The sequence below is a fragment of the Argopecten irradians genome, chromosome 4, assembly GCF_041381155.1.
Source record: "Argopecten irradians isolate NY chromosome 4, Ai_NY, whole genome shotgun sequence".
NCBI classification, from domain to species: Eukaryota; Metazoa; Mollusca; class Bivalvia; order Pectinida; family Pectinidae; genus Argopecten; species Argopecten irradians.
Window position 1 is genome coordinate 44,246,280 of NC_091137.1, and position 14,577 is coordinate 44,260,856.

General features: G+C 36.0%; 1 protein-coding gene across 6 annotated transcripts in view; it reads left to right on the forward strand.

Annotated features, from left to right (window-relative positions):
- LOC138321801 (ras-specific guanine nucleotide-releasing factor RalGPS1-like) overlaps positions 1–14,577 on the forward strand; it is an 88,582-nt gene that overhangs the window by 30,796 nt on the left and 43,209 nt on the right. For 5 of the 6 annotated variants that reach the window (XM_069265768.1, XM_069265770.1, XM_069265769.1 and 2 more), the window contains exon 2: positions 2,865–2,968. In XM_069265768.1, the coding sequence (XP_069121869.1) occupies positions 2,865–2,968 (104 nt within the window). Of the gene's footprint in view, positions 1–2,864; positions 2,969–13,099; positions 13,270–14,577 lie in introns of those variants that run through there. The other variant, XM_069265774.1, reaches the window with a different exon arrangement.

Here is a 14,577-nt window from a genome sequence, read left to right on the forward strand (position 1 = left end):
ACCGATGACTGGCAGACGTTCAAAGCTATCGGCAGTGTACTGTATCCAGCAAGGCCAATTAGTGGCCTAGAAGGTCTCAGCCAGAGGACCAAGTAACATAGCAGACCAAGTATATCGTGAGCTCATCATCTAAAAAATATTCCGAGTTTATTGGATGTGAATTGCTTCTCAAGTCCTTCTGGTCAGGGGACCAATGAAGAACTATTTTGTGTTTGCATATTACAAAGTTATCTGCCCCTGTGAGTAGGTTTTGATTGTGACGTCATGCTTTGAGAGTGTAACATCATACTTTTTGAAGAAAACTATGTGAATCGAGCCCACAAAATAATGACGTCAAAATGGATACCTACCCGCAAGGGAGTTAACTCTGTAATATGGAAAGACAGAATAAAGCATTTTAAAGAAGAGAACACATTTATTCCGTCTTTGCATATTGAAGAGTTATCCGCCCTTGTGTGTAGGTATAAATTGTGATGTCATGTGCTTGAGAGTGTAACATGATATATTTTAAAAGAATATGACAATTATTTTGCTCCCAAGATAATGACATCACAATCAGTACTTTAATTCTCATACGGGAAGTAAATCTGTAATATGAAAAGATGGAATACAACATTGTATAACATATAGAAGCAATACTTTTTGTTCTAACCTATATATATATTATTCACCAAAAGCTATACAAGTCATTGTTCATGCTTGGGCACCATGGAATGGAATGATACATCCATATTTGTCCATTATGTAGACAAGATCATCCTTCTGCCTCTGATATATGAAGGCAAGCTATTAAGACTTCTTATATCTGACAGGCACTTCTGGTTCTAGGCATATGTTTTTGTTTTTTATTGTTTATTTGGGTTTGTCACAATATATTTATAGACTATTTATTTCATTAGCTGTAGAGGATTTGAAAGCTGCTTCTTTGCATTTTACAGTAATTGCCTGAAAGAAAACGAAATTATTTCGATAATTGTAAAAGAATTTGTCATTTTATTATTCTCAGCTCACACATTACTTTTGCCCAAGATTTAGAGGTATGGTTGATACTACAGGAGACTCAAGTCTTAACATACACTAGATTCCTACTGGGGCCTATAGTGGAATATAGAAGGTGTTTTCCCAAAGCTCTGGAGATACCAGTAATTGTCAGAGTTAATCAACTGTCCAGAGTCTCAGATTTTATTGGAGAAGACACAATTGGAATCTCTCCAGATGTCACTGTTAGTTGTTGTGGTCAAAAGGCAAGAGGTCAGAGGTCATGGAGATGGACATAGAGGTTATTCGGTCAGTTTAATGATGATAGAAACTTCAAAAACAGCCAAGGGCCATAATGTCAGATAATGGAAATCACACAATACAATTGATACTAATGGAACTTCACCAAGATATGGATGTCATCTGGTTTTACCAGAATTTTCACGCAACGCCTGAATTATTCTCTGGTATTTCCTATTTTCTTGCCTACGAATTGAATTCCTGAGAGGAATGAGTAGCAATTTGAATTTGTAAATACAGAAATAACCCAAATATAATGAGAGTTCACTTCTCATGTCCATAAGACAAGGTCAGCTTGGCCATGGCCAGGTTAATTTAGGTGTGATTATATATATTAATTTAATGTCTGTCTTACATTGTATTTTTAAACATATCTTTTCTGATTTCTGTATGCTTGTGAATATTTACTACCTCTGAATGATTTACTACAAGATTAGAACTTTTTAATCTTTATACAATTCTGCCATTTTACTTTATTGAGGGGTATCTCGCCTGAAATTTTACCAACAGCAGTATACACCTTTGGGTCGTAAGTTTGAAACCCACATAGGCATTAATTAAAATACTAACATAAGGTAAAATAGGTTGTGTTTTCTCCAGGAACTCCACCCCAAGACTTTGATGTTTTCTTAATTTAATTAAATTTCAAACAGTCTACAAAATTATGTAAATGTACATCATATATTTCATATTTTTTTTACAAGACTAACATATAAATGCACTTGATATATGTACTTATTTCTTTCAATGCCTGGTTGAGAAAATGAAAGAACTCAAAACCAAAATTGATTCCACCTGTAACCTTACTTTTGTTATGATGTGATGCCAGCTTCTGAAACCACACAACTCTCTCACTAATCAACACATGTAACAAACAATATATATCTAGGACACATATTATTTATTTTGTTTGATAAATAAAGCTGATGAAATGAATAACCTGATTTCTTCATCATGATAAATATAATACTGTAAAGTTGCTATATTCACTGAAGTTTTAATTTCACTGTATTTGCGGGGCAATCGTCAAAAAATTTGATACCTCTCGAAATTTATCAAAATCATGTTTTTACATATTATAGCCTGTCATGTGAATGATGCTTTCAAAAGGTAGAAAGACACTTTGCAAAAATAAATACCCACGAATAACTTCAAATCAGTAAATCGCGAAATTTTACAGCCGTGAAATTTAACAACTACACTGTACATGTATATGTACTTAATTAAGGTCCATGTATATTCATCTGTAAAGTGCCAGTAAAATTCTACAAATGTCATGTTTGACCCAATAAGTGCCCTTGTTCCTTTAAGCATCCTTTATTCTTTTGAGGCATGAACTTTAATAAACATGAGTTAAATCTTGATTAGATTGCATTTATTTTGCTAATTTGCTTTAACTTTGTACAATAATTTTGTGAAAGGTCATAATTTGATCGCTGTCAGCGCCCCACAATTTTAAGAGGACACTTACCAGGAACTAGTATATTATTGGGTTGAATATGGTAATTAAAATCCCTGTTTACTTATAATGTGCCAATCTAATTGTAACACAGTATAATGTTATATTTCTTTATTTTTCTGACCAGAACGCTGTGAAGAGACATGGATCCTTCACAGAGAGTGTGAACCGCCTGGCCGTGAAACATGACCGCTTTGTTCGGAGACTGTCCGACTCCTTTTACTCCGTGAGGTAGGTCTGCAAATAAACTTAATCAAACGTTGATGAAGTTGAACCTCTTTAACTTGAGGTTGTCTTCCTCAAATTGTGTTGCTTGGCCCTGACCAAACTCAAGATTTAGAGGCATGGTTGGCCCTGACCAAACTTTTCATTATAAACATATAGTTTTAAAACTCAAATACTTGAATTTTGGAAGTTTTACTTCATGCATATTGCTCTAGCTGTAACAACTTAGAGTTAACAATGTTTTGGTATATAATATATAATATTGAAATTCTCCAGACCAACACTACATGAGATGAATTTTATGATAATGAATTTTTAAAGACTTCACTGTTTTAAGAGTTTCATGTGGTTAAGTAGGGATCATATTTTGTTAGAATGTAAACTTTTGTTTCAGGGTTAGCTTTAAAGTATTAATTTATTGTCAGACAGTCTCACAGTAACGATGAAATTACAGACTTATTAATCAATAATAATAACGATGTATAATAACCATACCAGTACAGTGTAATTTAATTAACTCATTCACCCCTGAAGACTCATTTGGAATCTCCCAAAACTTAAGGTGGAACAGTTCATTATGAAATATCAGGGGTGAATGAGTTGACTCTGCCTTATGGAACCTGTGTGACGCCTGTTGTTGAGAAAAAGATTTTCATCTGATATGCAAGGTTAATGTACCAATACCATCAGCTTCTTGGTACATTTGCCTGGCGGTCCAGACTTTCATCCTCCATCTGCATTTTGAAGGCCAGGGATACTGATCTATAACATGCCAGTGTTTTGATCGTAAACTGCTTTTCTCACCGAAACAGAAGTTGTTTACTTGATAATGTGAAGCCTGCAGGGCATATGTGCAAAGGGAGATAACTCCCATTATTTGGCAGTTAAAATGCTAACCTATATGATTTTATAGCAATATTTGCTTGACTTGATATTAAATGTTATAGGGAAGCCATTGGTATATATGATATGGCAGGATATTAAAATGATGTAGCAAATTGTAGCCTTTTGTGTGTGTTAGCAATAGCAATGTGTGATAATCAAATGAAACAGGACTAGCCGTCTACACACCTCAGTAAAAGCAATATGATCACTGAATAAAACGGAAGACAACTGGACAAGCTAAACAGGGGGACATTTTGTTATCATGTAAAATTATATAGAGGTTCACTTTCTAAGTAGGATCAATACCATTATCTAGTGGTACTGTCACTAGATACTGGATTATAAATGCAGGCCTCAACTATAATTACATGGCAATTTATGTATAAAATATATCTCTCTTTTGAATGAAGGAGGACAAATTATATTCATATTGGTTCTTTTGTCTGCAACTTCTTCCTGTTCTTCTAATAATTTCTTGTCCAGACTATGCAGACTATTCCCTCAGAGTTGTATTGCAAATATAGTGATGAAAATATTGAACATTGCAAGATTGATGTACGTCATAAAGTTAATGTGCTGTGCTCAAACATTCAGAGTTGGTACTGCCATCAATTCATGGGTTAATCCTTCTCAGTTAAAATTGGGTCAATCTTTATAACCAGAAGGTGCCTTTGACCATGTTTTCAAGTCAAAGGTTAAATAACTGCAATTAAGTTTACATAAAGTAAAATGTGTTGTCTAGGTCAAGTAAAGATTTAGTGACAATTGTGAAAGGTGCATTCTTGCATTATAAATTACCTAATAAATGCAGATGTTAATGTCAAAGGTTAAAGAATTTGCGAACTTTTAAGGTCAAAGGTCAAAGAATTAATGAAGTTTTCCATTTATAAGAGTGGCAAATACACTTTTGGTTAATGTATTCGGAGGTAAATGTGTTTGCACAAATCGTTAAGCTTTGAAATAAAGCTGTAAGCCAAATTCATTAATATATTTTGCCATGACATTCTGTACATAAACCTTTCTGAGATTCCATGTACGTTACCTTGTTATTAGGGATTAAGTAATTATTGGCGTTTTGGGTTCATTTTGTTTACATCTTGTTAACAGCAACAGTAGTTTAAGGATGTGTGAGGTTAAGGGGAACTCCTGAGTACCTGGAGGAAAACCACCAACCTACAAGCAGTACATAGCAGCTGCTCTACATAGGTTTCAATCTCACACTTACAATTCAGAGATTGAGAGCTAGTGGTATCAGGGCAGCTGAAAATTATTGGTTTTCTTACAATAATAATTCCAGCTTTCCTCAGCCAACTAAACCAGACATAACTGTCCATAGCAATCAATTGGACATAAAACAGTCTGAGAAGACTAATATGTATTCTGTTGTATATCTGTATGTGTACTCTCTGACCTGCTGGCCTTGTGTTTTACTTTATATAACCTTGTGTTATGTAATAAAACCTTGGATTGTTTTTCCGGTGTAGATTATTGATCATGCCGATATGCATGTGATCTGTTACAAATATGTGGAGGTTGAGTTCTGTTGCTGGTGTTGTGTATTCCCAAGGGCAATATCAAAAACTGCTCACTCACACTCATACATTTGCATTATGTATCATTTCAATGAAACCTTTCGACATCCGCCACCTCAGCTAGTTGTTGCTGTGTCAACAGAATACGATTCATATCACTGAGTTGTAACTGGCATTCTTTTTTCTTATCCATCGGACTGATTGTTGCATGTGGACATTCAGGAAATTATGTGGGATACTTCAAGGATGTTCGTCGATTCTGGTTCGACCAAATTTGAAATATAATCGGTGGGAAAGTGGTAATAATCAGAGAATTGATATATTAGTTCTTCAGTCCTGGGGAATATATTGTCAACCCAACGAATCAGGTAGGCTTTGTTGTCTGTGATGGTACACTTTAGGGAAGGATTCTTTGTTAAATTGTCACAATTGTTACAAGTATGTCTTTCGTTTTGCCCCTTCAGCACTCGGGGTAGACACTTGGGGTCGTTTGGAGGTCGGTGATCCATGAAGCAACTGGTGGTTACCTCATCAATGCTATGTATATGGCTCTTTGAATGCAATCAAGAGGAGTAAGCTAAATTGGTTTTCTCCTGACAAAACACAACAGCACAGACTGGTGTATTTCTCTACTTCCCAAGAAACTCAGATATTTACTAGAAATACACTAAGCTTCTGTATTACAAAGCTAATTTTTAGCTGAGTCTGCTGTTTACAAAACATTAATTGAGAAATTTGTTGAATTCCTTCTGAAATTGATATTAAACTACGTCTATATATGTGTGTACAATGATAAATTATGAAAGAAAACCCAGCAACTTATATTCCAGTGCTGCTTTTTTTGTATCTATTTGAATCTTAAGGCAGGCTGCTAAAGGATCTCTTTCATCGAATATTAAAATATGATTTTAATTTTTTACGACAGTCTGGTTATAGAACAGTTCAAATTCAGTACGTTGTTTACATCAATTAATTTGGTTAAGAACTTGTACTAAACTCTTATCACCCAGTAATCTCCCCTTTAATATCTGATGTACCGGATTTTAGGTCTCTGCTTTCCTCATCAAACAAGTTGTGCCTTACAACAGCCAATGGGTAAGTCTGAAACATCTCCACTAAAAATCTATACCGAAAGTACAACGAGATTATGGAAGAGCACGCTATCTCATTGAGCATGTACGTCATAGGATCGATATCCTCGGGAGCATCAAGGTGTCTCCTCGGAAAATTCCCCACTGGAGGATTGTGGATTATGAAACCGCTATAAATCGTGTTTGGTGCTAATAGGAGTTACCACTGATAAGGAATGACTTTGATCATTGGCATCTCCCATGTCAACATTGATCTGGAAAGAGAACTGTAAAATAGTAATTACATTTGTTATTCCACCAGGAACATTTACTGTTGGTGTAAAACATTAAATACAGAAAGATTGTACAATCAGGATTTTAACACTTCCTACACTGGTCATTGAGTACTTTGATGTCACATCCCCTTCCCCCTCATCTTTATTGTGGTCAACACAGAGAACACAATGTCAAAAGTTAAGGTATAGGGTTTATGGTTAGGCAAGGAAGGTTAAAGGTCAAAGTTAAGGAAAGGTTAAAGGTCAAACTTGAGGTTTCAGTATTTGTGGTCAGGCAAAGGAAGGTTATAGGTAAAGTTTAGGTTGAATCATTTGTGCATGGTCAGGCTAGTGGCGGTCAAGGTCAGATTTTTTGGTTTTAAATGTTTAAGGTCAGGTCAGGCAAGGTCAAGGCCAAATTTGCAGGTAGGCTAGTCAAGGTTAAAGCTAAAGAGAAAGTTCCAGTATTTGTGGCCATACCAGGGAAATCAAGATTTCATTTTGAAAGACATTTTAGAGGTCAATATCAGCGTGATGAAAATGAATTTGCATTTGTCTGTATGTATTATTTTCTTGGTTGACTGATAGCAATCAACGACTTTACAGACAAACCCAATCTTATTACTGTCATTGGACGTCAACTTTCATTCATTCATTCATTGTTTATTTTTCTTTGCTGCCTCTTTTATCCATTTACCCTTTTCTGTTTTGTTGATTGGTTGACAGAAGGATATATAAGGAGTACATGGCTAATTGAAACAGACATATTCCTGGGTTTTGGGGCTAATAGAATACCTCCTAAACAATGACTCTTCATCAGAGTCAATCAACACCTTCCATTCCTAATGCATTCTCATAGTTGTGAAAAGATGGTAGGAAATGAAATTAGGAAGGTGATTCTTTGTTAGTCAAAATGCTGAGCAAATTATCGAAGGTGCTAATTGTTCCGTTGCTAATTGCTTCAGTTTCAGCAAGCGTGTGTGCATATATACATGTTATGCACTCTACCTAATGTTTTTAAAAATTCTCTTCTTGATTGAGTTACCAGCTCCTGACAAGTCTCACATATACATGTATGTGAGAGTACTACATCTGGTGATTGAAAGGTGACCTGAGCTAGTTCAATATGGAAGTGCAGTATGTTAGGCTAGTTTTCAGAGGTTTAAGCCGTGGGTCTGGTCCTGTATTTTTCCATATATCTTATATGTACAGTCAAACCTGTCTATAAAGACCATCCAAGGGACAGTGAAAATTTGTCTGTATAGCCAGGTGGTCTTTATACACAGGTTACATTGCAATGAAATTGGTCATTTAGGATCCTAGAAAAGTAGTAATTTTGAGCAGGTGGTCGTTATACAGAGGTAGTCGCTATGACAGGTTTGACTGTATTCTATTTTATACCACCTGTCAGGTATGGTATGTGTTTTATATGTATTTTGATCATATTCCACATATTGTTAGTCAAGTAAATAGAGAAAAATACACAAGTACACATGCAGTCACACACATAACAATAAATGTCTTGTCTTTGATCTGAAAGGCGCTTTATACATGTGCCAGGTTGAAAATGAAAAAAATCGGAAGCAGACTCTATCTGTGATAGTTAATGTTTACATTGTCTGATCAATGGTCAGTTAGTCTGGTCAGTGGAGGAGGCCAGACTGGTCAGTGTAGGGAATACAGCTGCTGATAGTGTGTAATGACCAATATAAACAAAGGCTAACCTCCAACTGCCCAGGCCATCACAGGGTGGGACCACATATTATAGATAATTACCAATATTAAAAATGATATACCCTTACCACTCAGACTATCACAGGGTAGGACCCCATACATGTAGGACCTCACTCAAACTATTGTTTCTCACATTAGCATCAGATAGGACCTCATACAAACTATTGTTTCTCACATTACCATCAGATAGGACCTCATACAAACTATTGTTTCTCACATTACCATCAGATAGGACCTCATACAAACTATTGTTTCTCACATTACCATCAGATAGGACCTCATACAAACTATTGTTTCTCACATTACCATCAGATAGGACCTCATACAAACTATTGTTTCTCACATTACCATCAGATAGGACCTCATACAAACTATTGTTTCTCACATTACCATCAGATAGGACCTTCATACAAACTATTGTTTCTCACATTACCATCAGATAGGACCTCATACAAACTATTGTTTCTCACATTACCATCAGATAGGACCTCATACAAACTATTGTTTCTCACATTACCATCAGATAGGACTTCATACAAACTATTGTTTCTCACATCACCATCAGATAGGACTTCATACAAACTATTGTTTCTCACATTACCATCAGATAGGACCTCATACAAACTATTGTTTCTCACATTACCATCAGATAGGACCTCATACAAACTATTGTTTCTCACATTACCATCAGATAGGACCTCATACAAACTATTGTTTCTCACATTACCATCAGATAGGACCTCATACAAACTATTGTTTCTCACATTACATCAGATAGGACCTCATACAAACTATTGTTTCTCACATTACCATCAGATAGGACCTCATACAAACTATTGTTTCTCACATTACCATCAGATAGGACCTCATACAAACTATTGTTTCTCACACATTACATCAGATAGGACCTCATACAAACTATTGTTTCTCACATTACCATCAGATAGGACCTCATACAAACTATTGTTTCTCACATTACCATCAGATAGGACCTCATACAAACTATTGTTTCTCACATTACCATCAGATAGGACCTCATACAAACTATTGTTTCTCACATTACCATCAGATAGGACCTCATACAAACTATTGTTTCTCACATTACCATCAGATAGGACCTCATACAAACTATTGTTTCTCACATTACCATCAGATAGGATCTCATACAGACTATTGTTTCTCACATAAACACTGGATAGGACCTCATACAGACTATTGTTTCTCACATTACCATCAGATAGGATCTCATACAAACTATTGTTTCTCACATTACCATCAGATAGGATCTCATACAAACTATTGTTTCTCACATTACCATCAGATAGGACCTCATACAAACTATTGTTTCTCACATTACCATCAGATAGGACCTCATACAAACTATTGTTTCTCACATTACCATCAGATAGGACCTCATACAAACTATTGTTTTATTGTTTGTCTCACATTACCATCAGATAGGACCTCATACAAACTATTGTTTCTCACATTACCATCAGATAGGACCTTCATACAAACTATTGTTTCTCACATTACCATCAGATAGGACCTCATACAAACTATTGTTTCTCACATTACCATCAGATAGGACCTCATACAAACTATTGTTTCTCACATTACCATCAGATAGGACCTCATACAAACTATTGTTTCTCACATTACCATCAGATAGGACCTCATACAAACTATTGTTTCTCACATTACCATCAGATAGGACCTCATACAAACTATTGTTTCTCACATTACCATCAGATAGGACCTCATACAAACTATTGTTTCTCACATTACCATCAGATAGGACCTCATACAAACTATTGTTTCTCACATTACCATCAGATAGGACCTCATACAAACTATTGTTTCTCACATTACCATCAGATAGGACCTCATACAAACTATTGTTTCTCACATTACCATCAGATAGGACCTCATACAAACTATTGTTTCTCACATTACCATCAGATAGGACTTCATACAAACTATTGTTTCTCACATTACCATCAGATAGGACCTCATACAAACTATTGTTTCTCACATTACCATCAGATAGGACCTCATACAAACTATTGTTTCTCACATTACCATCAGATAGGACCTCATACAAACTATTGTTTCTCACATTACCATCAGATAGGACCTCATACAAACTATTGTTTCTCACATTACCATCAGATAGGACTTCATACAAACTATTGTTTCTCACATTACCATCAGATAGGACCTCATACAAACTATTGTTTCTCACATTACCATCAGATAGGACCTCATACAAACTATTGTTTCTCACATTACCATCAGATAGGACCTCATACAAACTATTGTTTCTCACATTACCATCAGATAGGACTTCATACAAACTATTGTTTCTCACATTACCATCAGATAGGACCTCATACAAACTATTGTTTCTCACATTACCATCAGATAGGACCTCATACAAACTATTGTTTCTCACATTAGCATCAGATAGGACCTCATACAAACTATTGTTTCTCACATTAGCATCAGATAGGACCTCATACAAACTATTGTTTCTCACATTAGCATCAGATAGGACCTCATACAAACTATTGTTTCTCACATTAGCATCAGATAGGACCTCATACAAACTATTGTTTCTCACTTTACCATCTGATAGGACCTCATACAAACTATTGTTTCTCACATTACCATCAGATAGGACCTCATACAAACTATTGTTTCTCACATTACCATCAGATAGGACCTCATACAAACTATTGTTTCTCACATTACAGCCGGATATAGGACCTCATACAAACTATTGTTTCTCACATTACCATCAGATAGGACCTCATACAAACTATTGTTTCTCACATTACCATCAGATAGGACCTCATACAAACTATTGTTTCTCACATTACCATCAGATAGGACCTCATACAAACTATTGTTTCTCACATTACCATCAGATAGGACCTCATACAAACTATTGTTTCTCACATTACCATCAGATAGGACCTCATACAAACTATTGTTTCTCACATTACCATCAGATAGGACCTCATACAAACTATTGTTTCTCACATTACCATCAGATAGGACTCATACAAACTATTGTTTCTACATACATATAGGTTCATACAAACTATTGTTTCACATTACACATCTATAGGACCTCATACAAACTATTGTTTCTCACATTACCATCAGATAGGACCTCATACAAACTATTGTTTCTCACATTACCATCAGATAGGACTCATACAAACTATTGTTTCTCACATACATCAGATAGGACTCATACAAACTATTGTTTCTCACATTACCATCAGATAGGACCTCATACAAACTATTGTTTCTCACATTACCATCAGATAGGACCTTTACAAACTATTGTTTCTCACATTACCATCAGATAGGACTCATACAAACTATAGTTTCTCACATTACCATCAGATAGGATCTCATACAAACTATTGTTTCTCACATTACCATCAGATAGGACCTCATACAAACTATTGTTTCTCACATTACCATCAGATAGGACCTCATACAAACTATTGTTTCTCACATTACCATCAGATAGGACCTCATACAAACTATTGTTTCTCACATTACCATCAGATAGGACCTCATACAAACTATTGTTTCTCACATTAGCATCAGATAGGACCTCATACAAACTATTGTTTCTCACTTTACCATCAGATAGGACCTCATACAAACTATTGTTTCTCACATGAACACTGGCTAGGACCTCATGCTCATACAAAGTATTGATGAGATTATCACTTACTTGACTATAAATCTAGTCCTTATACAGGTTTAAACGGTTCTTTCAATCTCTCTATTTAAAAATTTGCAATTAGCCTGCATTATTCACAGAGCTCATCAAGTGTACATGAGCAGATTGAAGAAATCTATCAAAAAACTGTAATTTGTAAATTAAGATGTATGTTATAATAACAACAACATATATTTACATGTAGCAGAATAAAAATCATTATGCAAGCAAATAAAATATATTTATATATCGCAAATGGACAACATTAGGTACCAGTGCCTGTAGAATGAAGATTGCATGTTACTGTTATTTATTCAATTTCAACAAATTTTATTGCAAATAAAATGCAAATGGATATGGCATCAGGCAAAGCTTATATTAGTAAGCTCCTAGACTGGCCACCAGACCCTAAGTTGCTGATAAGACTTTCTCAGTAGAGTTCTTAACTAGATTATCTCCCCCTAGTTTAAAACCAGAATCAGGCATGTAGTAGAGACAAAAATAATCAAGCCAAATTTTAATGATTTTTTTAAATATTCTAGAGACTAGTGGTCAGTCTAGCCATCTCCAAATGTCTATTCAATATTAACTATGGCGTATGGGTGCCCCTGGAGTGATGATTGTTTACGGTTATCTATTCAATATTAACTATGGATTAACTATGGCGTATGGGTGCCCCTGGAGTGATGATTGTTTACTGTTATCTATTCAATGTTTACTATGGCGTAGCAGTGCCCCTGGAGTGATGATTGTTTACAGTTATCTATTCAATGTTTACTATGGCGTAGCAGTGCCCCTAGAGTGATAATCTGCATCCCTGCTGCTGCTGCTTCAGTGGCCCTTGAGCTAAGTATAGAAGTAGGCCACTATTGTCAGAGGCACATATAGTACAGTTGTGTGTATCCCACAGGAAGTGCACAATTACACATGGATGTGGGTGTGACTGGAGGAGGGTGTGTGCGGGGACATTAAGTGACACATAAGACACATCTACCGACACACTATTCTCTGTATAATGGACTATATTGGGTGTATATCCACACAGCTAATTTAGATTATTATCAAGGTAAGTGTTCCATCTTGGGTAGTTTTATGATGACCTAGCTTGTTTCATCTGTATACAAAACACAAGACCTCTTCATCTTGTTGCTTTTAGAGTATAATAGGAGCCATCTACAAGGTTTCAGTTTCAGTATCATTTTGAACATTTCGTGTAAGGGATTGAATAATTGTGTGTAATTATAATCATATAAGTACTACATGTATACTATAGCTGTTGGTATATATATACACTAACAGTACTTTTATCACTTCATTATATGTGTATTCATGTGATGTTGTTGATAAACAAATACAGAAAAACTCATTGAAAACCCTTGAAAAATACCTTATAGAGACTCAGACAACCCGTATATACACATATTGCATTTTCTGCTATTTAATGCATATTCATTATGTTGGTCAGCTGTGATGATGGTCAGTGTATGGTCCATTGAGACCAGTGGTCAGTCATAGTTTAGATGAGGTCATCACGCTCTATTTACATGACTTACTCACAGTGTAGTTGGACTAGTCCTTTTGATACAGTCATGAAAAATTGATCAGTGAAGTCTTGTTTAGATGTAACAGTTGTACCTGGTATTGATTGTTAGGGAGGTGATTCAACTACTGTTCTTGATGTTTGGTTGGTCCTACATAGACAGGTAAGTGTGTCCTTACTGGACAGGCGAGTTTGTCCTACCTAGACAGGTAAGTGTGTCTTACTTGGACAGGTGAGTGTGTTCTACTATGACAGGTGAGTGTGTTCTACTTGGACAGGTGAGTCTGTCCTACCTGGAATGGTGAGTCCTAAATAGACGGGTGAGTGGGTCCTATCTGGACAGGTGAGTGAATCCTATCTAGACAGGTGAGTGTGTCATTTGGACAGGTGAGTGTGTCCTACTTGAACAGGTGAATGTGTCCTACTTGGACATGTGAGCATGTCCTACCTCGACAGGTGAGCATGTCCTACCAGGACAGGTGAGCATGTCCTACCTGGACAGGTCAGAGTGTCCTACCTGGACAGATGAGCATGTCCTACCTGGACAGGTGAGCATGTCCTAACTGGACAGGTGAGCATGTCCTACCTGGACAGGTGAGCATGTCCTACCTGGACAGGTCAGAGTGTCCTACCTGTACATATATAAATAACCCTGTTGCCACAACTTCTACATATATAACAGAAATAGATAGTTGGAGTTTGATATCTTTGTTTATCTGAACCTTATATTTGTTTTTAGCGCACCATCATCATATGGTTGGCTAATCAAATCGCTTTTTATTCACGGTCCGTCGTCCGCCTGTCCTTCCGTCTGTCCGTCCGTCCTTCCGTCAG